Source organism: Ctenopharyngodon idella, chromosome 24 (genome assembly GCF_019924925.1).
Source record: "Ctenopharyngodon idella isolate HZGC_01 chromosome 24, HZGC01, whole genome shotgun sequence".
Taxonomy (NCBI): domain Eukaryota; kingdom Metazoa; phylum Chordata; class Actinopteri; order Cypriniformes; family Xenocyprididae; genus Ctenopharyngodon; species Ctenopharyngodon idella.
The window spans coordinates 19,191,674-19,219,165 of NC_067243.1; the positions used below are offsets into that span (position 1 = coordinate 19,191,674).

General features: G+C 34.8%; 1 protein-coding gene across 2 annotated transcripts; it reads right to left on the reverse strand.

The window, feature by feature from the left end:
- Positions 1 to 96: 96 nt before the first annotated feature.
- Positions 97 to 22,795, reverse strand: bnip2 (BCL2 interacting protein 2). 2 transcript variants are annotated; one of them, XM_051883292.1, is made up of 11 exons: positions 21,953 to 22,795; positions 14,902 to 14,997; positions 12,842 to 12,915; positions 12,559 to 12,744; positions 10,184 to 10,366; positions 9,698 to 9,800; positions 6,974 to 7,105; positions 6,437 to 6,523; positions 6,238 to 6,336; positions 5,908 to 5,943; positions 97 to 1,099 (listed from the first exon to the last, which is right to left on the reverse strand). In XM_051883292.1, exons 1-11 carry the CDS (start codon positions 22,303 to 22,305, stop codon positions 1,042 to 1,044), a joined length of 1,407 nt encoding a protein of 468 aa, XP_051739252.1. In that variant the 5' UTR covers positions 22,306 to 22,795; the 3' UTR covers positions 97 to 1,041. The 2 variants fall into 2 exon arrangements, with proteins under 2 accessions (XP_051739252.1, XP_051739253.1); XM_051883293.1 differs by lacking the exon at positions 5,908 to 5,943 and having other exon boundaries at positions 21,953 to 22,794.
- Between the last annotated feature and the right edge of the window lie 4,697 nt (positions 22,796 to 27,492).

The window sequence follows — 27,492 nt, forward strand, 5'->3', positions numbered from 1 at the left end:
AAGCACTTCATCATGTCCTGTTCTCTGTAAGGGAAATGCTGACACAATATTGAATAACGATTGCAGTGTTGTATAGTATTCACGATGACAATGCGATTTTTGTGTGGAAGTTTACTTGCAAGAACATACACAAGAATCCCACCCTCCCAAACCATTAATGAATGTGAATTGGAGAAATGTTACTGCTTCAATACATTTTTGATTGTTTCCTTACTGTCTTCTTTCTCCACGTTCTCAAATCAAACAAGACATTCAGCAGTAAACAATATGTGGTATAACTATGAGATGTTCAGTGAGCAGATGACAAACAATGCCAGACTGTGGCCCTAAAAAAAGCATTTCAGTCATAAAAATATATTAATCTTTCTCCTTTATCGCCTTTTGATATAAATATAGATATTTAAATGTATTGTAATGAAGAACATGCATCGACTATTTCGAAAACAGAGTGCCTTAACTAAGGGCAAGATATAAGAACTAGAACATGTTGACAGTATCTACTTATTGAAATGATACATAAAAGGTTATTAAAAATGTTTAACGCACAGAAACCAGATGCCATCTGACAGGTGTTTGGCACACAAATGCAACAGGCAGAAAAAAGGTCATAAAGTAACAGGCAGTCGCAGCTTTAAAGGGATAGTTCACTCAAAAATTAAAAAATCTGACATCATTTACTCACCCTCATGTCGTTCCAAACCTATATGACTCTTGTGTGGAACACAAAAAAAGGAGATATTTAGCAGAAAGTACAAGTTGCTCTATTCCATTCAATGAAAGTAAATGGGGACCATGGCTATCGAAAAGAGCAGCTTGGACATTCTGCTAAATATCTTCTTTTGTGTTCCACAGGGGGAAAAAAAAAATATATATATGGATTTGGAATGACATGAGGGTGAGTAAATGATGACTGAACTTTCATTTTGGGTTGAAATATTCCTTTAAAAGGCACTTTTCTGACATCAATATCTTGCGTTCTCCAGTTAAAAGAAACCCAATACATTCTTTTATTCTTCCAGCTTCTTCAGCTCTTCTTCTGACTCACTCTGGCACTGCAGCAGTTGCTATCTCCACTTTTCCATGCATGTCCTTGTCAATCCTAAGAAGAAAAAATAATGATAGGGATAAGAACTAAAAGCATATCAACACTTCAGTTTAATTCGAAAAGAACAGCTTTTGATTTTTTCCTCACACAATTTAACACAGAGACAACAAAAAGATGGTCTCATGAATTTACACTCAAAGGTTTAGTTTGATCACCAAGACAACTTTTCGATTGAGGTTAAAAACATTGTTATACAAACACAACAAGCATTTAAATCAATTAATGTGAAACTTAAGTCAGTTGATTCTGCATTGTTCATTGTACAAACTGGCTAAAAACATTTTATGAAGACAATTTGAAGCTTGTGCACATGTTAAGCTGGTGTGGGTGGTTTTCAATGTGTTGCCATAAGGTTGCTAAGAAGTTCTGTGTTATGATAAGGAAAACAAGGTATTTGAAGTGTATTCTGACTCTAACTCTCAGTTTTTTCCCTACTATGAGATTTAAACAATGCATTCTTTGATGTGTAGTGGGACATGCAGTGAGAAGTGAGAATGTGCATCAGCCAAGCATGCATTTGAAAAAAAAAAAAAAAAAAAAATGTAAACCACCCGTGACTTAACTGTTCAAATCCTTCACCATAAAGTCTGATTTACTGGCATGGTCATACATACCATACTAACAGCGGCAGAACTGAGAGGACAGAACGTCAGAATCTAAATCTGTGAGACGTTCATTGCAAACACAAGCAAGTTAGTGCATTTGGCCATAAACCTGAATTAAATTAATAACAGTTATTTGATGACTCAGATTTGGAGTATCACTAGCCTCCAATGTTCTGTCTGAATACACTTTCATGCAGACCAAAACAATTCACTGCTGACTCAAATGTAGTGAAAAAAGCTATAGAATTATTGAATTTGAGCTAAATAAGTGTTTCAACTGGATTTTATATATGGCCACTTTATTAGGTACACCTTGCTAGTACCCGGCTGAACCACATTTGCCTTCAGAACTGCCTTATTTCTTTGTGGCATAGATTCAACAAGGTGCTGGGAACATTCCTCCGAGATTTTGGTCCAGTTTGCCAAGCAGCGCTGGCAATAACGCACCTAAAAACTGTCAATCAACACATTAGCTGCGTCTGAAATCGTACTTCACGACCGTTGAAAAAGTACGTTCTATCTAGTACGAATGCATGTAGTATGAATGAAATCTGGATGTACTACATCTGCCATGTTGTTACTGTCACATGACCTACCAGCATCAGTTACGTCCCTTCAACTCTATTCACAAATCCTCTCCTGTGGCCTCATGGGATAGTAAAGTGTCCATCGTATGCGCTCTTTAGAATCTCACCGGAAGTAGTAAGTCATCCGGGTACTTTTCACCTACTGTTTTTCGAATACTATGAATTCGGACATACTATGTTCGTGTACTGTTTTTTGCGTACTATATAGTAGAGAAGTATTTGATTTCGGACGCAGTGATCATCTCACATGCACACTGTAGTCTTGCGTGGCATATAACAGAGATGTTAAAATTAATGTTCACATAAGTGCCGTCATTCAGCCTGTTCACAATATGTTGTAACGCGTTTAGGCAGCCTAAAATCATTATGGCTTGAAGTAGGCTTGCTGCGATAGATGGTGTTGCGGCTGAACATTGGCTGATATTATCACTTGCCCACCACGGCACCGCCCCCCACCATCGTTTAGATTTTTTATAGTAACAAAAATCATTTAGTACAGTTAGAGAACAGACACTACAATTAAAAACTAAACGTGTCTACACAATTCAGCGTGAGCGAATGAGAGTCGCAGCACAGATCAGCAGCAGGAGTCAGTTTTCACCTCACTTTGCCTCACTCTTGACTGACAAGAAGATGGCGGAAGATTTGGTTTCAAAGCGAAATATAAAAGCGACAATTTAAGCGAGTTCGACATTGTACTGTTTTGTTGTTGTGTTTTTTCATTAAGAATAATAATAAACCCGTTAGACTCCCCTAGAGTTAAACAGTTGAGTTTTACCGTTTTCGAATCCATTCAGCCGATCTCCGGGTCTGGCGGTACCACTTTTAGCATAGTTCATTGAATCTGATTAGACCGTTAGCATCTCGCTCAAAAATGACCAAAAGAGTTTCAATATTTTTCCTATTTAAAACTCGACTCTTAGTACACGATGTAACTACAGAAGAGTCGAGTTTTAAATAGGAAAAATATCGAAACTCTTTGGTCATTTTTGAGCAAGATGCTAACGGTCTAATCAGAGTCAATGAACTATGCTAAGCTATGCTAAAAGTGGTACCGCCAGACCCAGAGATCGGCTGAATGGATTCGAAAACGGTAATACTCAACTGTTTAACTCTAGGGGAGTTGGAAAATGAGCCTATTTTCAAAAAAAGTGGAGTGTTCCTTTAAAAGCATTAAACAATATGTGCAACTGCAGACAAAAAATATAAACACCAAAAGCATTTAAGCTCAAGCAGCGCGAACGGGAAAAATGCTAATAAAGCAGACAGTGGCAGTTATCGTACAAAACGTACATAATACACTCGAGTATGGTTATCATGTTCATATTGTTTCACATGTTCATGTTGAAAAAAAACAATAATATCCAAATGCTCAGGTGAGAAAACGAGCTGCGCTGACAGACGTTGCAGAGACACAAAGATAATGATAATACATAACGGTACGCTAAGCTAAGTTTCTAACAGCAGCACTTTGTGTTTTCTGTTCGTAAATATGTCTCCCTCGACAAAACTTAAAGGAAGCATACGTCTCAAAATCATTTTGCTATCAGACAAGTTATCTTCTTGGCTCACTCGGGGGTACAGCTGTGCTTACCTGTCGTGAATGCAGTGATGGACAGCTGTCTTTCCTCATTCGACGGTTGTTTTGATTTCATGTGCTTTCTCAATATGGTGGTGATATTATGGTAACTCGGTTTCATTAATTCATTTGATCAAAAGTAATTCCATTTTGTAAGATCATTTTCATCCAAGTAATTCCAAACTTCGCGAGGCAGACGTCAACATTGTGACGATCAAATAAAATAAACGTGTTAAATACGCTCCACAGCGCCACCTAGTTGTATTTAGTTATAACTGAGTTTTAGTGCTTAGGATTTATCACGGTTTCACTGCATTTACGGCCAGCAAAGCAACATAGTAAAATTCTAATAGTATTTTTATTTTTCGAATATTAATTACAGATCGAATATTCGACTATTTGTGACACACCTAACTTCAGTAGATCGTCTTGACCATGTCTGGATGCCTAAATGTGTTGAGCTGCTGCCATATGATTGGCTGATTAGATATCTGCGTTAACGAGTAGTTAAACAGGTGTACCTAATAAAGTGGCTGGTGAGGATATATTATCTGGATAATTTAAGAGCTTAGTAAAGAAATAAAGAAAGAATGCATGTTTTTTCTTCTTCTTCTTTTTATGTCATACCTTGACAGTTTTTTTCCCCAAAAAAATTAAATAAAATGTTGTCCAGTCTTTTGGATCTCCCTGTACTTTTTTATATTATTTCTGTGTTTTAAAGGGTTAGTTCACCCAAAAATGAAAATTCTGTCATTTATTACTCACACTCATGCCGTTCCAGAACCGTAAGACCTTCGTTAATCTTCGGAACGCAAATTGAGATATTTTTGTTGAAATCCGATGGCTCCGTGAAGCCTACATAGGGAGCAATGACATTTCCTCTCTCAAGATCCATAAAGGTACTAAAAACATATTTAAATCAGTTCATGTGAGTACAGTGGTTCAATATTAATATTATAAAGCAACGAGAATATTTTTGGTGCGCCAAAAAAACAAAAACAAAATAACGAATTATTTAGTGATGGCCGATTTCAAAACACTGCTTCAGGAAGCTTCAGAGCATAATGAATCAGCGTGTCGAATCCGCAGTTCGGAGCACCAAAGTCACGTGATTTCAGCAGTTTGGCGGTTTGACATGCAATCCGAATCATGATTCGACACGCTGATTCATTGCGCTCCGAATCTTCCTGAAGCAGTGTTTTGAAATCGGCCATCACTAAATAAGTCGTTATTTTGTTTTTTTTGGAGCACCAAAAATATTCTCGTCGCTTTATAATATTAATATTGAACCACTGTACTCACATGAACTGATTTAAATATGTTTTTAGTACCTTTATGGATCTTGAGAGAGGAAATGTCATTGCTCTCTATGTAGGCCTCACGGAGCCAACGGATTTAAACAAAAATATCTTAATTTGTGTTCCGAAGATCAACGAAGGTCTTACGGGTGTAAAACAGCACGAGGGTGAGTAATTAATGACAGAATTTTCATTTTTGGGTGAACTAACCCTTTAAGTTAAAAATGCTAAGTGCTAAAAACATAGTAGTTTTTAGCATAAAATGAAATGGAGTGTACCGAAAAAAAAGACTAATAAATACATCACGTTGTAAGGAAATGAAGTCTCAGATGTTTGTTTGTTTGATTTTTATGATAAACGCCACAACTATCACTGCAACAGTGATAGGCAAAACCTCAGTGGATTTTATAATGAAAGGTCAATGCTGGAATTTCAGAGCAAGTCAAAGCTTATCACTTTGGAAATTTGACAAATTGTACTCAATGTAAAATTAAAAAGTGCAAAACAGCTGCATTTACAACAAATAATTATAGTTAGATGGCGCACACACAGAAGGAATTTAGCATCTTGATGACAATCAAGGATTAAAAGAAGCTCAAAAAGCAACTTTTGGGCCAATGACCAAGTATAGGTGGACACTTAATAAAGCCAAACGCTTATTTGTTAGTTTCGTGCATTTCAGATAAAGTCTACAGAGATCTGGCAGGGATCTCTGGAATGAAAATACAGATACCTTTTACGTTTTTTCCTATTTTTTTCTTCGTCAAACCTTAGAGGAAAGGCAGGGAGAAGGGGTTAGGGCATAGAGAGTTTCTGAAGATACCACAGCCAACAGAAACTAGTACTTAGCAGCAGATCAGACTTTCAATAAAATAATTACGAAGCTGGAATACTACTGAGAGAAGAAAACAGTATGGAAACTTCAGTTATGGAAGGTAATTTAGGTATTTAGCATAGCTTGTTCAGTGAAATGTATTTACAGTAGAGACTGATAATTTCCTGTCAAAACAAAACAAAAACCAAAGGAAGTAGTGTTCTAACAGGCAGGAGGAGGGATACTTACTGTTTAATGCAGTCTGGTATGGAAACGTACTCCATCGGGACAAGCTCAGCCAGGTCTGTCAGGCTGTACACATACTTGATTTTCTGGCTAAATTTTGAGCTGTAATTGGAAGTTTTGCATTGAATAAGGCTGCATTAAGATATAAGGTCATTGCAGAAAATCAGTATACATATCTGAAGATAACTAGAAAAGGACTGACCTTATAAAAGGTTTTGTGAGGGCCAAGAGGGTGCGAATAAACCAGGACGGGTGCACAATTATCAAAGACTTCAAATTCTTCCTTAACCTTTAACAGAATAAGGTTGTGCGAACATAAAATTAGAATTTTGTTTCCAGGGTTCAGAGATTGTATATATTAAAAGTTTGAGAAAATGTTATTAGTCATTTTTCTAAATATTACAAAAAATTAAAATTATTAAATATATATTAAAAGGAATAGTTCTAATGTCAAAATATACATTTTATAGTATAACAATATAATAATATAACAAAAAACAATGTATTTAAATTTAAATCATTCTTTTTTTAATTTATTCAAATGTTCATTATTATTAAAGTGTTTTTACACATTATTGGTAGTTTAAAAGCTGTACAGTTTACACATCTTTCTGGGTGATTTATGTTTGGAATGAAATGAGAGTGAGGATAAAGACAGAATGTTCATTTTTGGGTGAACTATCCCTCTAAATTACTCAAATTAAATTCGGTTAGTAAACACCGTCAAAGAGATTCTCACCTTCGATCTATTTGCTGATAGCACTTCCTGAGCCAGCCCACGCTGGGCATCTTTCGGCGCGAGGTGGCTCCGTTCAGGTATACAATCATATAGTTCTCAGCTACAAGCAGTTCTAGGGTTCCTATGACATACCTGAATGATACACAAAATGTTAGTTGCAAAACTACCTGAGGTTTGAAGCATCAGGACGAAATTTTGGCAAATTATCAAGAGGTACATTCTCAATAGCATATTGTTCAATGGTTTGACAGTCACTTTTAAATCAAGCAGCTTTCTGTTGGACAACAAGCCAAATCCACGTAACCCACTTGAAAATTTTCAAAATCTGCATGGGTAAACATTTCGCCCTCGCGCGATATCTAGACATGCCAGTTAGTTCAACAGAAAAACTTGAATCATTGGTCTCCAAAACAAACAAAAAAGAGCCTCAGGTGGCACAGCTATGGACTACGGAGTCAAAATCACGATGCATATTGTTGGGGGGAAAAAGACATTACTGCAAAAGGGGAAAAAAAAGCTGTATGCTGTTACTATAACCCAAGAATTGCGATATTTTGCATATGAAAATGTCAGGAGTGTAAGATCCAATCTGATTGGCTAAATTCTACATGTCATATTTATTAATTTTAGTCAATCATATTCTGAATTAAAAGGCATCTCATTTTAGTCGATGGAAATAACATTGTAGTTAATGAAAATAATCCATGAATGTGTGTTGATGAGATTAATACTGTATATAGTGTTCGTCGACGAATAATTTATCATAATTTTCGTCAACGACATTTTTTCACGGACGAAAACGAGACAATGACTAAATAAAAAACAGTTTTGAATGACTAAAACTATGACAAAAATCTACTATCGTTTTCGTCAACGAATAAAAACGAGAGAAAAATGATAGAGAGGGACAATTTGGGAAGATATCCAGTCAGGACTACTGTCCTGTGTGGAAGATGCGCACATTTGAAATGTAACGAGCTGATCTAACCATGGGAAAACGCGGCGCTGTTGCGTGCTCTACAGGCTCGCCCAGCAGCACTTCAGATTGCTTCGCAATCAATGAATAGCGCACATTTATGCCAAGTGATTACTTACAAACTAATGTTGATGAATTATGACAGTGTTTACTACATGATGTTTATATGGTAATATGTTTTAGACAGTTTTAAGAATGCATATTTTATCTCCCTCGTCTGAACTTAAATGAGCAGCCTGCTACAGTGCAGGCTGTAGACACTTCAGAATAAGAGTCACAGGTGTATTTCGGGATGGTTTATAATGATTTTTTTTGTCCTGGTCATTAGTGTTATTTTGTTTAAATTAAATACAGTTTATTGTGTAATTTAATTTCCATTTAATTCATAGTAAACTATTGTAGCTTCTGTCACAGGAAGGAAAGACTAAGAATATTATTTGACACATTATTCAATATATAGATTTTATAAGTATAAGGGTTATTACAGTTAACTAAAACCTAAAACCATAAAAAAAACTTGTTACTTGAAACAAAATAAATGTTAACTGAAATAAAAATAAATAAAAAATCATCTAATTTCCAAGCTTTAGCTTAACCTGATGTACTAAAATAACTAAAACAGAAACACAGACATCTAAAAGCAAAAACTAAAAGACAAACACACAAAAAAAAAAAAAAAAAAAAAAAAACTTAACTAAAATTACAATTAAAGCAGAAAAACTAAAAATCAAATCTAATCAATTTTAACAAAAACTATAATAGTACCTCAATGATAAGTGTGTCAATCCCTGACAAGTACTGAATTGAGCTCTCTTCCGTGTTTTTTTTTTTTTTCACTTAAACGGTCAAAAACCGTCCGCTTTGGCGAGTAAAGTACAGTTGGTTGTCTTAAGTGAACATGAACAGTTTGGAGAATATCAGATGTATATCAGTGTATTGGATCTGTGTATTGTTAGAGAAATGCTTGCTTAATGCATTACAATTTATCTAAACCCTTTAGATTTTAGTCGACTAAATGATATTAAGTCGACTAAAACTAGACTAAAACTAAAACAATTTCCGATGACTAAATATGACTAAAACTAAATTAAAATCTGCTTTAAAAATCAAAAACTGACAGGTTTTTATCTGTCCAAAGTTGAAAAAAATCTGTTTACAAGTGATTGGTTGCATTTCAGAGGAAAAAAATAGCGTCTCAATTCACTCAAGTTTCATAGTCCTTGAAAAACACAAAAATTGCAATTAGTAGCAACACATATTTGCCTTAATTTCATCAGTGTTGTCTGTACACTATTTTTGCAAAGACTACTGGAGAACTATTTGACTGTAATTGGTCACTTTACACTTCACTATTTTAAAGTGTTCTTGTCAGGAATAAGGGTTTACACAACAATGGTATACTAAAAATGAAAATAATCCCTGTTCACACGGATCCACAAAAATGACTAAAAACGCTGTATTATTTATGCCAGGCCAGTAGTTGGCGATGTCACTTTGTAAAGAAACACTACGCGCCTATAGACTGAACACGTAATACACATGAGGTCACCATTTTCACAAATTTGCATTTTTGTTGTTTACATGGAGAAGATAACGGTACGCTTTCAAAAGTTTGCGTTTTCAGGCCACCAAAATGCCATTGTCTTGTAAATTAATGGCCAAAACATAAAAAGTTTACCATTTTTAGTTGAAAATGGTGTCCTGAAAATCGGTCATGTGGAACATCACAAGAAACATCTAGAACTCACTTGAAAAGATTGTCCATGATGTATCTGTAATTTGGTTGATTGCTCTCAGGCATAAAGCAAACAGCAAAGACGATGATGGCATTCAATCCATCGCCATAGTAACCTGTGAAAAAGGGGAACCATGTTTGAAAGTGGCCACTGGAAGACGTTTGAAGGTTAGTTTGCACTTTTACAGCTATTAAACAAGTTGACTGATCAGCTCATTGTGGAGTCTGTGTAACTGTTCATTATATAACAGCATGCAAAAGAGGCGTTTAGAATGAAAGCAACAGCTGTTTGTTTGCAAAAGGGAGGAAGTGGAAAAAGAGGAGTGACAGACGGTAACAGGCGCTTCTGCCTGAAAAGGTGATCTAGAAATGCCACAAAAATGTATTTGGTTTCACCCACTGACAGTTTGGAATTCACTTCCTGAATGGTGCAAAAAGAAAACATCCTTGTATAAATAACACACAGGGAACACTGGCATGGAAATGTGTGGTCACTGACCTCCATGGCTGATAACCCTCTTGTAGGGCTCAATGGCCTTCATGTCCACTCGGTGCTCCTGTTCTCCGATACGGAAAACTCTCCAGCGACGGCCCTCCTCCCGTTCCTCTGTGGTGGCGTACTCCTGCACCGACTCCACTCCTTTACGCAGCAGGTCTGTGCTTTTGGGTTTTGGGAGATCATCTGATGAGGGAAATAATGGGATGTTTTCTATTTAATATTTGTTTTTTTTTAGTGTATGTGCGGCGTTTTCTTTCAGGGTTCAGTTCAGTGACTGTATGGTTGGGAATGATGCTTTACCAATACAGTTCAAATGAAAAATAAATAAATAAATAAAAACATGTTCACTTCACAGTGCATTAACTAATGTTAACAAATACAACTCTTGAGAATGTTAGAAAAAAATAATAGATGTTACCTTTGTCAAGGTCCATCTGGTGCAATTATTTTATAAAGGAGTTTTAGGTCATTTGACCCATCTCATACTATACCTCATACCTCTAAGCAACAGTTATGATTAGAGGATAAAGAAAAGAGGACAGGATATGACATGGTTAATTTGTACATCACTGTAATGTTCAATCATTGTTTAACACTTATGGCACTTTTTTCCAAGTCTTCATTTCTTTTTATAAATATCGTGGACTTTATATCGAGGTATTATCGTATCGTGAGATTTTTATATCGTTACATCCCTAGTTGCTATTAAACATAAAAACAAAAAAAAAAACATAACTATGATAAAATATACTCTTTTATACGTGTACATGTCTCTATAATATTCTTAAACTGTCTGTAGCACAAACGTTGGCCAAAAAACTCAGGTAACATCGCACATATATTTCTTCAATGGGGAATAATCCAGAATCCATTTCAAGATGCTCCGTGAATATGTTCCAAGATGGCAGATTAAAGGGAATTACATGTATTTTATTCAAGTATGACAGAAACGACAAGGATTATTTGCATGTGCAATGTATTTTCTGAGCTTTTTAAAAGTATGCAGCGGTTAGCTTAGCAACATGCTAATATAAGACTACAGGAATCAACTGTATGTGTAAGTTATTTGAGCTTTTCAAATCAGTCACTTCAAGTTTGATTGATATACTGTCTTAGAAGGGAGCTGTCTATGTAGACAGTAGGTAACAGTAGATAGTGAGGCAGCTAACTAGGTTTTGGAACAGAGCTAATGCTAATACCCCAGTGCCTACATACATGCTAGTGAAAATATATTTAAGTTCCTAACAGCTTATTATAGATACAGCTGTTATAACGTTTAAGAACCCTTTCACTTTCATGACAGTTTCTTAAAACACTAAAGTACACTTTGTAATAATTTCAAATTATATGTTTTACTTTAAAGTACATTTGAAAACATTATGTTGCAATAATCATTTTTTGTGCTTTAAAGTACGCAAATTTTGATGTGTTGACAAACATACTAAAGCACATATAAAGTACCTGATTATAATTTTAACTGTAGTGTGTTATTAGATATAACTTTTAAAATGTATATATTTTAAATGTACTACATGTATAAATGTGTAATCTATTTAAATACATTACTTACCAGTTTCAATAAAAATGACATTAAAGTATATTGTAGTTTACCATAAATGGTTGTACACTTTAACCATATTATGAAGTTAAATATAAAGATGTACTTAAGTGATTCTAAGTGTCAAGAAATTGCATTTAATATGAATTTAAACTATAATACATTTTAATTTAATTGTAAATAACATGCAATTAAGTGTCTGAAAAGTACTAAATGCCAAATTCTTTTTCACCAGGTAAAGCTGCAGTGTTTTTGCCTTTCAAAAAGTGATTTAACAAAAATTATCAGGACACCAAAATGAGGATGATTAACAGAATCAGATCTGATGAGATTGGAGGAAAAACCATGCACAAATCAAAATCCAACCATCAAAATTTTCCAACACAAAAACAATGGATAACGTCTGATTTGTAGTGCCATTTCAAACAATACCAAAAGGGTGATATCTCAAAAAGAAAATGAAATCAATGCTGTAGGACTTGATCAGGGAGTAAAAACATCCAGTCAGGTAACCTTACCACAAACCGCAGGCCTGTAGCCTGTCTCAAACCAATGAGAAGAAACAATCCTTCCAGGATATAGAGAAGAGAGCAGCGGGACAGAAAAACAAAACAAAAACACATAATACTGTTTAACTAAAAGTTTTTGCACAAAGCTGGTCTATGAAAAGATCTCTGTGCTGTTAGTAAGGAACATTTCTACAGGATCAGAAAGACAAGTTTGCAAAAGGCTGCAAAATGACTAAATTCGATTAGTCGCTGTTAGGGATTATGCAATGTTAAACCATTAACATTTAAAGGTTAAACCATCATCATACCTTCCCACTCAAACTCGTTGCTGTTGTCTGAAGGGGTGTCTATATCATCCAGGTCCAGTTCTGTACTCTCATCCAGCTCATCTGACAGGACCGAGCCTTCACTGTGGTCTAGATTTAGGCTGATTTCCGGAGCCAGAAGTTTCTTTTTAGTTTTCTTTGCGCTGTTTAGTCCGTAGGATTGTGAAGCTGCAATTTAAGTCAAAAGAACAAAAGCTAAATAATCGATTCCTGACCATAGTGACAAATAAATAATTCTCTCTTTAAGTATATCATTATGGCTTACCAGGTGCTCCTTCACCAGAAGACCCAGTGAAAAGCTCCTCATCAAGCTGAATATCTTCCTCCTCTGGGAGAGGCCTGGCAACCCAAATAAAAAATAAAAAAAAACACTCAAACTTATATTGTAATATAATTAAGCTTGGGCAGTATGACTGTGTGTGTGTGTTTATATATGGATGTGTGTCAGATCCGTGTCATATGCATCAGGTCTTAAAGTGACAGCAGCCTAATAAAACTGCTACTGTCTGTCATTAATGTTAATCAAACAACAAAAGAAAAAGAAAAATCACTCCCTGCTAAAAATCCTTAGTGTTGAGTACAGCTAAATGTGACATTAATTATAATGGGCTTATGTGAAGATTGTTTATTAAATTACAACCCGAATTCCGGAAAAGTTGGGACGTTTTTTAAATTTGAATAAAATGAAAACTAAATGACTTTCAAATCACATGAGCCAATATTTTATTCACAATAGAACATAGATAAAATAACAAATGTTTTAAACTGAGAAATTTTACAATTTTATGCACAAAATGAGCTCATTTCAAATTTCAATTTCAATTTTTTGGCATCCGCAGATGGCACAGCGGATTGTGTTTACCGACAGTGGTTTCTGGAAGTGTTCCTGGGCCCATTTAGTAATGTCATTGACACAATCATGCCGACGAGTGATGCAGTGTCGTCTGAGGACCCGAAGACCACGGGCATCCAATAAAGGTCTTCGGCCTTGTCCCTTACGCACAGAGATTTCTCCAGTTTCTCTGAATCTTTTGATGATGTTATGCACTGTAGATGATGAGATTTGCAAAGCCTTTGCAATTTAATGTTGAGGAACATTGTTTTTAAAGTATTCCATAATCTTTTTATGCACTCTTTCACAGATTTGAGAGCCTCCACCCATCTTTACTTCTGAGAGACTCTGCCTCTCTAAACCATCCCTTTTATAGCTGATCATGTTACAGACCTGATATCAATTAATTTAATTAGTTGCTAGATGTTCTCCCAGCTGAATCTTTGACAACCAAAGCTTTTTTAGCCATTTGTTGCCCCCGTGCCAACTTTTTTGAGACCCGTAGCAGGCATCAAATTTGAAATGAGCTCATTTTGTGCATAAAATTATAAAATTTCTCTGTTTAAACATTTGTTGTGTTATCTATGTTCTATTGTGAATAAAATATTGGCTCATGTGATTTGAAAGTCTTTTAGTTTTCATTTTATTCTAATTTAAAAACGCCCCAACATTTCCGGAATTCAGGTTGTAATAAAAGAACTAAAACTCTCACTCACTTACTCACTGCTCTTTACTAAATACCTTTTGTAGCTTTAACAAGAATTAATCTATATTTAATTTATACAGTGAAGACTGTGCAGTGTTGTTTTACATTTGATTAGCACACTTTATTCAGTTTCTTTATATTTTTACCTGATTATTACTGTCAGACCTACCTGAAAATCTTCAAGCAGCGTGGGCCAGTAAAAATATAAACATTTTTGGGTTGAATTTCCAGCACAAGCACAATGGTTGGTAAGAATTTTTTTTGTTTAAAAAAGGTATAAAAAAAAAACCTCAAGACTGCATTTATTTGATCAAAAAATACAGTTTTAGTTACTAGTAATAAAACTTATTTGTAGTAAAAACTTATTTTAATAACTATTTAAATATATATTTAAATTTATTCCTGTGATGCAAAGCTGAATTTTCAGCATCATTACTCCAGTCTTCAGTGTCACATGATCCTTTAGAAATTAGTCTATTATGATGATTTTGTACTCAAAAAAACATTTCTTATTATTATCAATGTTGAAAACAGTTGTTCCGTTTCATATTTTTGTGGAAACTGTGTTTACAATTTACAAAATGAAACAATGTAAAAGTCTTTAGTCTTTACTGTCACTTTTGATAAATTTAATGTGTCTTTGCTAAAGTAATAATTTCATTTAAAACTCGTATTGACCCCAAACTTTTGAATGGTAATGTATGTTGCAATATATATCATGAAAAAAAGTGAAAAAAAAAAAAAAAAAAAAAACCCACAGCTATCATTCACACACATAATAGCCTACCTGGGGAAATCCTCATCTTGCCACTCCTCCTTTAGCTCCACCCCTTCCATTCTCAGCCGCGCCTCTGTGGTCGCCACTGACTCCTGGTGCTCAAAACTGAAGAAAAAAAAAAGAATCCATTAGGCAACTGTTTTGATTTTAAAACAACTGCAGTTCATAGTCTGTTATTCACTCACTAAAAAAACCAATACGTCCGAGTTGAAAGAGTCCAGAAGTCAAAATCCGACATTGGTTGATAGTCATTCATCACAGAGCTCAAACAGTTACTGAGAAATGGTGGAAAAGAGTTCTGAACTGCCTAATAAGACCACTGCACATTAAGACGCAGTGTTATGGCATAAAAAAATCCATATGGGCCTCTTTGGTGGGTTAATCTCAAATACAAAGGCATGTAAACCCTTGAGGACTTCATACAAATTCTGTTACATACAAGATAAGCTCTTTTACAAATGAAAGTAGGCGAAAGAGTTTCACCTTCTTTGGGGAAAGATTTGGGTGGTGACTCTGAAAAGGCCTGAAATTCTTGGACTGTGTTCAAAGTTTAATGTTTTGCTGTAAAGAACAAACTCGCTCTAATTTCTTGGAAACGGAGCAGATTAGGATGCCCTTCTTGCTAGAACTAAAGTCATTTCACAGCGAGATCATTGGTAGGACGGGACGTTCCTCAAGATTACAGGGTTGATATTTTATATTTAATTACCAAACACTAGATCCAATGTTTAAATACATTAATGATTTATACCGTAACAGAACAAAAGCCACAGAAAAACAAATTCATCGTCATGAGATGTGTTCAGGCTGAAACTAAAACTATATAAAAAAAATAAAATTAAAAAAAAAAACACATTTTCACTACTTGAAATAAAATAAACGTTAACAGAAATAAAATATACAAAAACTTAAAATGATTTTATTTCAGCTAGTTGCCAAGGCAACATTTCCCATTTTCATTTAGTTTAACTTGATGTATATAATATCATAGTAACAAATAATAACGTTTATTTTCTATGGGGTTTTCAACCCTGTTACCATAATTTGGTATGCGTCTAAAAGAGTTTAAAACCCTTATTTGAGTGATTTTTAACAATTAACATTAAATAAACATCCACTTTAAACAAAATTATATATAAACTTTGGCAGAATTGGTAATGGGGTTGCAAATAACGGGGTAGCTAGTTTGGGAGCAAATGTTTATTTGTAGCAGTGTTATTTTGGTATTGTTTATGATGTTATAACATCATAGTAACAAATAATAACATTCATTTTCTATGGGGTTTTCAACCCTGTTACCATGAAGCTAAGTTGTTATTATATTTTAGTTTATTTTTATTTAAATACAGTAAAAATATTGTTCATTAGTTAACACAACAGCTAACGTAAAATAATGTTAACTTTTAGAACCTTAGTGTTACCATAAAAACACTAATTTTACTATTTTAATTAATTTTGTTTTAAAAAAAAAAAGTATAATAGTCAGATTAAACAATGAAGAGTCAATGAGGAGACATTAAAAATGTCTGCTTGTGCTACTTCGAGTTCATTTGTCACACAGGAAATAGAGATAAGATTGCATACTGCATATTTTGGTGAATACAACATATAAATTATTCAGATATTCCATGTATTCGTAAAACATGCATACTACACACAATATTTAGACTGCATACTGCAAAAACAGCATACAAGTATACTATTTTAAATATAGTCAAATGTCCTGCGTGACGTTCGATAAAAAATAAAGTATCTAATTTCCATCAACTTTGCCCTGTTATTTGTGTGTGTGTGTGTGTGTTTTGTGAGTACGGGCTGTTATGTCTTCCGATTTTAATGAATGAGGCACAGCAAAGGAGTCATTCATCCACCAGCTGTTTAGTCATTTCAAAGAGAGGCTGGCGCTCAGATGTGAGGGGGAGACGTGGACACTGGTTAACTGTGGACGGGGGCTAATTGCCATGCCATCCATGTGGTAGCCGTCATACTCCTCAGGGGGGGGATGTCTGCTGCTCTTTATGCCACCCTTCCTAGACGAGATCTGCAACAGTTCACACTGCTGTGTTATGGGACACAACGCCTCATGTTTTCTCATGTCAGTTTGCTAAAACTAGTTTTATGTAAATTACTTTATTCTTTGAAACACACACACAAACACAATTAATTTTTTTTATTATTATTGTTTTAAGGATCTTGCAACTGTTTTTGTCCATACAATGAGTCAAAGGGGTCCAAAACAACTTTGGACTCGACTGACTTTTACTGTATAGACAAAACCAACATTGAGACATTTATTAAAAAAAAATTCTTTTTGTGTTCATGACATGAGGGTGAGTATCTTTTTAAGATTTTTAATGAGATTTTAAATGGATAGACTATTCAATGTTTGCAAATCAAGCCTGTCATACTTGATTAAAGTGGCACAAAGAGAATTACTTACGGAAACTATGAACATACTTGAGGCAAAGTACATGACTGAATAGACTGTACACAGCTGGAGACTGTTATGAATATATAACTTGCAGGGGTATATATTTTGCATGTAACCACACCCATAAGTAAGTGTCAATAACAGCACAGAATCAAAAGGCACTCCATGAATAGGGTGCAAAATAAAGTGTGAAACTCAAAAATAAGTTGTTTTAACCTTCAGAAAATCTTTTTTTTTTTTTTTTTTTTTTTTTTTTTATATATATATATATATATATATAGGGTTTTCAATCAATTGTGTCTAACTAGTTAAAAATCCTGATTTGGGGATTTTGCATTATTCTATCAATAAACATTAAATAAACAACAAAATTAAAATAAAAACTAGTTCAGAATTGGTAACGGGGTTGCAAATAACAGTAGCTAGTTCGGGAGCAAACGTTTGTCGTAGTGTTGTTTTAGAATTATTTTTCATTTATTAATATTTTGAATTAGATTTTTTACTTTCAGTTTGTATTTAATTTTTAGTTTAAGTCTGTTATGTGCTTTTGTCAACTCTTTCTATTTAGTATTAATTTATTTTTATTTTAGTTTTGGTAATTTTAGTACATCAACTTAAACTTATTTCATTTAGTTGCATGACATTTCTAATTTAAGTTTTTCATCTAATAATTATAATCATGAACTATCTGATTTTCTGATTCTCAAATATGTGTAAGTGAATGTGTTTTGTCATTTAAAGGTGCAATGTGTAAATTTTAGGAGGATCTACAGACAGAAATGCAATATAATATACATAACTATGTTTTCAGTGGTGTATAAAGACGTTACATAATGAACCATTATGTTTTTATTACCTAAAAATGAGCAATTTATATCTACATACACCACGGGTCCCTTGCATGTTTCTACAGTAGCCCTAAACAGACAAATTGCTCTACAAAGCGCGTTTGTTTGACTGGCTACTCTCTCCTGTCTCAGACGACATTTTTGTCCTGTGTTGGCCACCATAGCTTCTCTATATTGCAATTCACAACCTCACCACTCGATGCCGCTAAAATTTACACACTGCACCTTTATAATGATCATGTTAGCTGATATATAATGCATGATGGGCACCGCCATGTTAGCTGTCATGTAGGAAGCCATGTTTGTTTATATTTTTCTGTATAGTAATATGCAGCCATGTGCCTGTGAACACTGTTTGAGCGAATGTAAATGACAGCAACTCAGCCACCTAATGAAAACAAACATGGCTGCACGCACCGGATGACTGTGTTTCATTGATATATTAACATTATTGTGCTTATATGCCCTATAAACTTTTGTTGTGGTACTTCTGTGACAATTTGAGTGTCTATGACAAAATAAACACATTATGTGCCTGTAAACACTGTTTGAGTAGCTAGTTGTGCGAATATGAATGACAGCCGCTCACTGTAAAAAAATCAAAAGTTGAGATAACTTAAAACTTCAGCAGATTTTCGAGTTTTCTCAACTAGTTTTCGTTGTATTCAGTTTATACAACGAAAAGTTACGAAAACTCAAATCTTCTACAAAAACAAGTTGAGAAAACTCAAAAATCTGAAGTTTGTTGCCTTAAACTTTTTGTTGCCTTAAAGTTTTCTCAACTTTTGATTTTTTACAGTGCTTATTCAGCTCGCCTCTCTCTGTGTTGCCGCAAAAGCCGATTTAAAACTGGCAGCATACATTCTAAAATCTCATATGTGGGACCATACTCCCAGGGGCACAGTAATAACATCCCACATGTGAGACCGTACCACTCAAGCGGTTAATAGTTTTCGTTTTTTTTACAATTTAGATGCACCAATATTTCGGCCAATAATCGTATCAGCCGATGACCATCACTGAATGTATGCTGCCAAACTGAAGGGGGTGAAGAAACATGTCAGACTGCAACTCATACTGTGTGTGAAGAAAACATCTCTTGAATTTCAGGGCTGTCAAAGTTAACGCCATAATGCATTAACACAATCTCACATTAAGTAAGATTAAAAAAAAAAAAAAAAAAAAAAACACATCCTATCCCATAATTGCAATGAGTGTGAAAAACTTTACACATTACCACCAAACTATCATTATCGCATTGGCAAATGTAATTCTGAATTATCGAATATCAGTTTTGGGGGAGAAATTTAGTACTGGTGCATCCCTTGTTACAATAACTTACAAAAAATACTTTCTTACAATAGCTTGGTAACAGGGTTGAATGGTTCAGCTTGACGAGTGCAGTCAACTCTACAATGTTCAAAAAGATACAAAAATTCAGAGATTATTTACTCCCGTCATCCTGTAGATAGTGTTCAAATGATGTAACTTCCGGTGTGATGAAATTTTAACCAATGTTACTTTTTAATATGAGGAAAATTATACAGTAACAGGGTGGAGTACAAAATGTGGGGCACTAAATAAATTCTACATTTTTAGGCCGTTTGTCCACCAAAGCGTTTTTTCCAATGGCTAGAGTACTTTTCAATTGTTTTCAATGGGAGCAGCACGTTTTTTAAACGCCAGGAGCGCAACAAATCGCTGGTCGTCTTTTTCACACTCAAGCTTTGAGTGCTCTGTGTTTTTTACAAGTCGCCTCGAGTTGAAGAATGTTCAACTTTGAGTAAAACACTGCACTCATCACTGTCACTTTTTAGCCAGCCGTCCAATTAGAGTGGAGGAGGGGACGGGACAAATACAACACCGACCAACCGCCACATTTAAAACAAGAGCCAGAGAAAATTCTTTACATTGTATCAACATTTTTATATAGAAACAGTACAGAAACAAACTATCTGTGAAATGAGATAATAGTAAGTAATAGAAATACTAGTCAGCAGAGTGCCTAGTGTTTCAGCTGGCTAAAAATGCTTTGGTGGACACGTGGCCTTAGTCATTAAATATACTATAGTGAACTGAATATCAATTCAACAGATTATTTCAAAATTATTACATTGTTGTATGATTTAATTGTTGAATACAGTTGCAAAGTGCAAAAACTTTGAACTAGGACAGGCCAAAACTCTAGGGGAGATACAGACATTTGATGTGCTTAAAGCCCGGCCGATTCGACATGTGAATTGGAGTCGGAGCTGGTCGGGCAGTCGGGCCATCTGATCATTCTGATTGGCTGTTCAGCTACTGCCACCTGCTGGTGTTGAAAGGCATTTCTTCTTACGCAGGCGCAGAACAGATGTGCTACTTGGCCGTCGGGTGACGAGCGTCAGTTTGGTGTGTCAGGGCAACTTTGGATCTAGACGCTGCCAACGTGAGCCAACCCCACAGTCTGCTTTCGTCGCCACTAGTTCGTCGACGTTGGCTTGGTGTGTTTCGGGCTTAAAGCTAGCTACTTTTCTTTCAATGTAATTTCATGATAAATAATAGTTTATCAAAGTAGTTCTCACAACAAAACCATGGAATTTGTTTTTTTGATGTCTAAAAAAAAGTTATGGGGGACCAAAGTGTACTGTATTCATGAAATGTATCATTGACAGTGTCCTGCCTACCCAGCCAGCATTTATTTCGAGACACAGAGAATGTTAAATTCGGCATGAAATGGAAGTTGCTATAGTCTTTTCTTCCCTATTGTGTTGTATATCACCGGTGTTGTGGTTAACGCACTACAAGTAACTTAAGTTACGTTAACAGATTACTTTTTCAAGTAACTAGTAAAGTAACACATTACTTTTTCAATTTACAACAAAATATCTTAGTTACTTTTTCACATTTATTGACTGACAGCTCTCCTATCCCCATGTTGAGAGAAATAAAGTGCGCTGTGTGAACATGATGGTTATTGTAGTTCTAGACTAAATGTGAACATGCATTTACTCATCTCACTTGCACAAAAACATTCAGTATTCCTCAAATTTCTCAATAAAAAGAGTGAAATGTAATCTCATAATTTTACGCAAACCTGTAATAATTGTATTTAATCTCACTTAATTAACCGATGTCTTTGCTGCTGACGTTCAATGATCTAAATCAACCATACTAATAAGTAAAAATGACTTTAGATTATATTTAGAAATAAGAGTGTTGAACTTCCTCCTCCTGTATCCTATTTTTCTTTAATCCAGAATGGCAGCACAGCTGAAAGGCTTGTTTGAGCTGCGCCCTCTACTGTACAGGTAGAAATATGCATTTCCTTCAGCCTGAGTATTCATTTCACTTTTGGTGTGAAAGGGCCTTAACATTTGCCAAAAATAAAACTTTTTTTGTTGTTGTTATTAAAAAAAACATTCAAACAAGCCCAGCCCTGGTGAGAAAAAGTAATGCAAAAGTAATGTAAAGCATTACTTTTCATAAAAAAAGTAACTAAGTAATGCAATTAGTTACTTTTTTAGGTAGCAAAGCAATATCGTAATGCATTACTTTTAAAAATAACTTTCCCCAACACTGTATATCGGTGTCAAACGACTTCTCAAACAAGAATAAAATGAACATCGCCAATGAACATCATCATCAGAGAAGTTATTTTGATTAAAGATCACGATTGCACATGAATTTAAAAAAAAAAAAAAAAAATGTGCCCAGATAAACCATTTATAATAAACACTGCAATATTCCATAAAAAGAAGGATTGTCAATTTTGATTTCACAGGGACTTTAAAAAAATTACCTTCCATTGTGTTCAACTGGTGAGTGTGTGTGCAGTGGTCGCACAGGAGTTGAAGTCCTCACGCCTTGTTTTTGTCTATTGTCTGGAGTCGCTGCTTCCTGCGGCGGATCTCCTGTTCGGATCGCACCGTTTCCATTCGCCAGTGAATTCCCTGTTGTGGAGTCCTCAGGTAGTTCTTCTCCAGAATGAGCCGAAGATGATGATAATGATGTTGGGCTACTTATATTTCTGTTTTCTTGCGTCTCAAATGTCCGGTTGGGTGTGTCTGATTCGGGATTACTTTTGTTAGCGTTCATATCACTCGAGTCTCTCTGGTTTGAGACTTCTTCAGTCGCTATCACATCTGTGGCCATGGTCGATCACGTCGGGGGTATGTGATCGATTATTATCGATCAGCAAAACACAAGAAAAACAATCCTTTTGCTCGAAAAACAAACCTTAATAATAAACAAATCAGGTCTTTACATAGTCTAAGATATCTCTGATTAATATGAATGCTTATAATAGAATGTGTTTAAAATACGAGCGTTTATGTGGCTATCAAGTACGTTGAAAAACAATCTTGCCCTTTTAAGTAAACTCCCCGATGAGTGTGTTTAGTGCGCAGTCAGTCCCTTTTCCTCTCCTGCTTCCTTCCTACAGCACAACTGCTGTCAGTTTAAAAGATATAAAGGTGAGAATGCGTGTCAATCATATCAAAATACATGCAGATAATACTTAAAATTGTAGATAACGGTCTAGAGGACAGTTTTAATTGCTGACAAACTCTGCGGACCCATCTCATCTGTTGCTTTAACCGGCCGTCATTCTTCTTTTGGAAGTGTCGGGTAAATTAAGATGAAGTCTGACTCAATAATACCCAAACTTCCGGTCATTATTTTGATCTCATTCAAAATAAAAGTCTCCTGTTTCTTTACGAATGAGCTCAGAAAGGAAAATTTTTATTTCTCTAGATTTTTTTAAAAAGTGGAAATGTTTTATTGTGTTTATTAGATTAATGTGTGATGTGAGATTAATGTGTTGACATTTATTTAAACACCTTTTTATTATATAGAAGTCACATAAAAACTGTTTTCCATGCCATCATAATTTATTTTTCTGCTTTTAAATATCTTTCATTTATAAATGTTATTGTTTTACCCTTGTCCCAAACTCGGCTTTTCAGTCTTAAACTCTGAAAACCCGCACAAATCCTATGAAAATCCTATAAAATAGAATATCCTATAAAAGTTATTGTAGTTTACCAAGGAGTCAACAGCGTCAAGAGTTTAGGATGAAATAGACGTGATGTCTGGAGAAATTCAAGGTGAACATCACTTTTCAACAGAATGTTTATTCCAATCATTTTGTCAAATCATGCGAAAAGTGCAAAACTTACATTTAATTGTGTGTATAGGATACATAGAATGCTAGCCATGAAATTAGCCTTAGCAAGACTTTCCATCACGGAGTTCGAGATGACATTGGAGGAAATGCTTGTTTGTTTGTTTCGAAAATTTCGCATAGACTAGTTAATAAAACCTCATATGCAACCGCCAGTGGACAGTGTGACCTAATCAGTCGAATAGAGAATGAGCGTCATAACATAAGGCTGTCAAGTATTGATTATTCAATGGTAATACACTAGATGGCAGCAGAACACTATATTAGAAGGACCTCGCTAATAATTTAATATTAGTGATTCGGTGTCAACAATCCCACTATATTAGAGTAACATGATTTATTTTAGATGAATGTTTTTATAGCTACTCCGTGTCAGTACGTGGAGGTTTAGTAAAAAGAAAATATCCAAGATATTTTTTCCCATTTTTGGTGCCTCCAAAATTTGGACAAAGGTAATATTTATAAGACTGTTTTTACTTATTTGATTACTAGAGACTTCTTTTATCAGTCTGTAGTTTTCAAGAGCAAACAACATTGACTTTTATCACACACACACACACACACACACACACACATTTAATTATATATATATATAAACTCTAAAATGGTGATGACTTGCTTTAACAGATGTTTTTTTCAATAATTCAATCATAGCTGTATAAGCTTAAATCTTATCAAGTAAAATAATTGTGTGTGTGTGTGTGTGTGTGTATGTGTATATATATATATATATATATATATGTGTGTGTGTGTGTGTGTGTGTGTGTGTAAATATCTGAAATTATTTTGAAATGCCAGAATTTTTTGTCAATATAGAATATTATGAGAATATTTTTCAAACTGAACCACTGAAAATCACTATGTCCATTTCAAAATGAGCAATTATTATGAGCTAAAACCATTAATACAAAAACCTTTATTATAAACTAATTATTCAAATAATTATAACTTGTTTATAATAGCTTATAAATGGCATAGGTGTACAAATATTTTACTTTTTTTTTTAACATAACAAAAACAATTAGATAAAACAATCAATATTCCCCCAGGAAATGATTCATTTAATGATGAAGTCCATGATTTATTGGTCTTGTCTTATTATCAAATGAGGTTACTTCATACTGCATGATGAGAACGAGCAATTAGCGTATGCAAATGAGAGAGGACTCTGAGCTTTCACTAATTTTGTGACAGAACAAAGAAAATTTACAGAGCTTATATCTAAAATGCAAAGTAGTCACATTAAAAAATATTGTACCCAAGATATTTTCTTAAATTGGACTGATTTTCATTGAAGCATCATATTAATATATCTCCGGATGTGGATGCTGCATAATGTCTTGGTTGCTTCTGGCTATGAGAGACTGATAAATGTACCACAGATATCTGCGATGTGTGCTCAGGATCATTGAGTATAATCACTAATTAACATACTGCTATTTGCTCTGTCTGATCGAACGGCCTCATTAAGTAACAGATAATCCCATAATATTCAAAGTTTACAGTACCTTTTTGTTTCTGCTCGCTGAAATGTTTGCCGAGGCTCCGTGCAGGCGTTATACACAAATAAAGAGCAGATGCTGACTTTGATGTGTGAATTTGTGCACAAAAAAGTGCATATCTGTACTATCAGAATTATCCTGGATGTGATGGTTAGTCGTGGATTTCTCATTAACTAAAGTAAATTTGCTTAATAACACATTAAATAGGTTGCAAACAAGATGTTATATGGTTTTTCTCCTTTCTAATTATCAATGTTTGTTGTCTGATATTAAAATGTCTTATTTTCTCCATACAGATGGACTGAGATATTTGCTAACATCCAAAGGATGGTGTTACAAGAGTAAAATACATTACAGGAACTAGTGGGAAGAATAAAATATTGATTTGCTTGTATGCAAATGAGCTCAAATATGCTCATTCCTCACAAATAACCTCTCCCCTCCTCAAACATTTGGAAACCTGTGTGTGATCATGCTTGAGAAACAGATGTGTGTTCAGCGGGATTTGATTCCGTTGACATCCGGGGTGAATATGATTCCCTTTCTCTCAGTCAGTGTTGTGAATGTTTCAAAAGCAAACTTTCTTTTTCCTGAGTCGGGGCGCGAGTTCCGCACAGAGATGTTTGATGTTTTCCTCTTGTGGAGCTCGACGAGATGAAGTGACTTCTTAATTTATGAGGACATAACAAGGAAGCTATTAAGCAAACATATTTCCCTGCTTCGGCTGGCATGAAAGAGCCACTCAGGGCGAGAAAGCCCGCGCTTTGGTTTTGCGAAAAGATAATTGCCTAAATGTTTACAAGTTAGCAAGAGTTTAAATCGCACTAACGGTTGCGCTAACAACGCATCATTCAAGATGACCGCATATAAAGGTAACAAAAGGAATTAAAAGGCACTTTTCAGTGTAATACCAAGAGGCTATAACCAATTTAAGCGATTATATTGAGGGATACAGCATCCAATTTCCACAAGTGGGGCAGTGGGAAGTGTTTAGGCTAGTTGAAGTACACGTCTTAATGAGAAAAGACAAAAAAAGAATTCATGTGCATGATTTATGCAGTCTGTTTCTAGGAGCACATACATAATTATTTATGATCGCTGAGCCCGAGAAAGACGCGTGGAGAAAGAGAAACTGGTAAAAAAATTCAAAAGCAGAAGTAGTTAAATGAATATTTAAGGGACGATGAAATATTTAACGGAAACAAATGAGAAAAACATTTAAAACAGCGTGATAAATAATAGTGGGAGTTGTCGGGTGGAGAAAAAAAGCGGCTGCCACGAGGCCTTAAACATCCGCGTGGTGTCTGATCCCGGCCTCGGCGATTTGTTTTCCATATGCCCGTCGTTACGGGGGCACGGTCAGTGTACGAGGGTTGGCGCGTTGCAGGGGAATATTAGCTTTTTGTTGAGAGCGGTTGGATGGATGCCATGGGCTAGTCACAATTTAATGTGTCGACTGGTCTGGTACAAGTGGAGGGCAGGACACTGGCATTGACGAGAAGAGGTGATGTTTTATGCCAGAGGACGGTGTTCTGAAGATTTGTTCGACAAGGAAAAATGCTAGGCTACCAATCAGATTGTGCTACTAACATAACATTCAGGTGGTGTAATGTGGTTTGAGGCTTTATTAGTGTCCAAACCCTAACCCTACCCTTAAAACAATGCAAATATAGTGTTGTTAGCACAATCTGATAGCATTTTTTTTTGTCAAGACACCGGCCTTCACCTTAAGAGGACAAATATGAAGAGTGTAAGGATTCAAGCTGCTTTTAACAACAACACTAACAACAATATTTGAAATTTTTCCGCTATTTCCAGATAAAAGTCCAAATTTTAAACAGAATCAGTGTAATAATTCACATTTAAGCCTACTTCAAGTAGATTTTGTAGAGTAAAAATGGCAAACCAACACAGTATATTGTTACAATCAAATTTATGTTATAATATTACAATAAATATAGACCAAATAATATGCCAAATTATTAACATGATGCAGGCTGAACTGGGTAATTGACCTTTTTATGTTTGAAAATGAGGTCGTGTCATTTACAATATGTGGAAGCATATCCAGATCCTTTTTAAAGTTTATAAACCAATTTATTTGCATGATTATATGGTTTGTAGCATTTTATTATTTGCATTATTTTCTCCCTGCCATCTAAACTGAACAGTCCCGTTAGCTGTTACCCAATTTTGCATTGCAAGTCACTGTAATATACATTATATACACTGAATACACAATATATTCTTTATAGAATATTGTAAAGAGTGTTACTGGAATAAGCAGAATTAATAGAATAAGATTATATAAAAGAGCAAACAAGTGAATTTAGAGAATTTTTTTTCTTCAATTCGCATTAAATTGAGAATTTTTATTTCCTAAACGACTAAAGTACTTCAGTCAAATATTTTTCATATATAACACAAGTAAAGATTTTTTTCTTATTCTTTTAACCCAAAGATTGATGTGGCACCATATTATGTATCTTAAAATTCAATATATTGCCTTGGCAATCAAATTCGAGAGAGCTATAAATGTTTTTATTTTGATGTGTTTTTTTTTTGTTTTTTTCCTCTTTAGAAAGAGTTGGTAAGTGCATCATTTGTATGGTCTTGTTTTTTGAGTTTTTATTTTCTGGCAACAGTCATTGGCCT

What these genes read in the sequence shown, in the direction of transcription:
- bnip2 (XM_051883292.1), bottom strand. Translation starts at nt 22,305, where the DNA reads ATGGCCACAGATGTGATAGCGACTGAAGAAGTCTCAAACCAGAGAGAC. An exon ending in CAACGAGTTTGAGTGGGAAG is followed by an intron (nt 10,367 to 12,558) that starts GTATGATGATGG and finishes TTCCCTCATCAG; the next exon opens with ATGATCTCCCAAAACCCAAA. An exon ending in ATCATGGACAATCTTTTCAA is followed by an intron (nt 7,106 to 9,697) that starts GTGAGTTCTAGA and finishes TGTATCATTCAG; the next exon opens with GTATGTCATAGGAACCCTAG.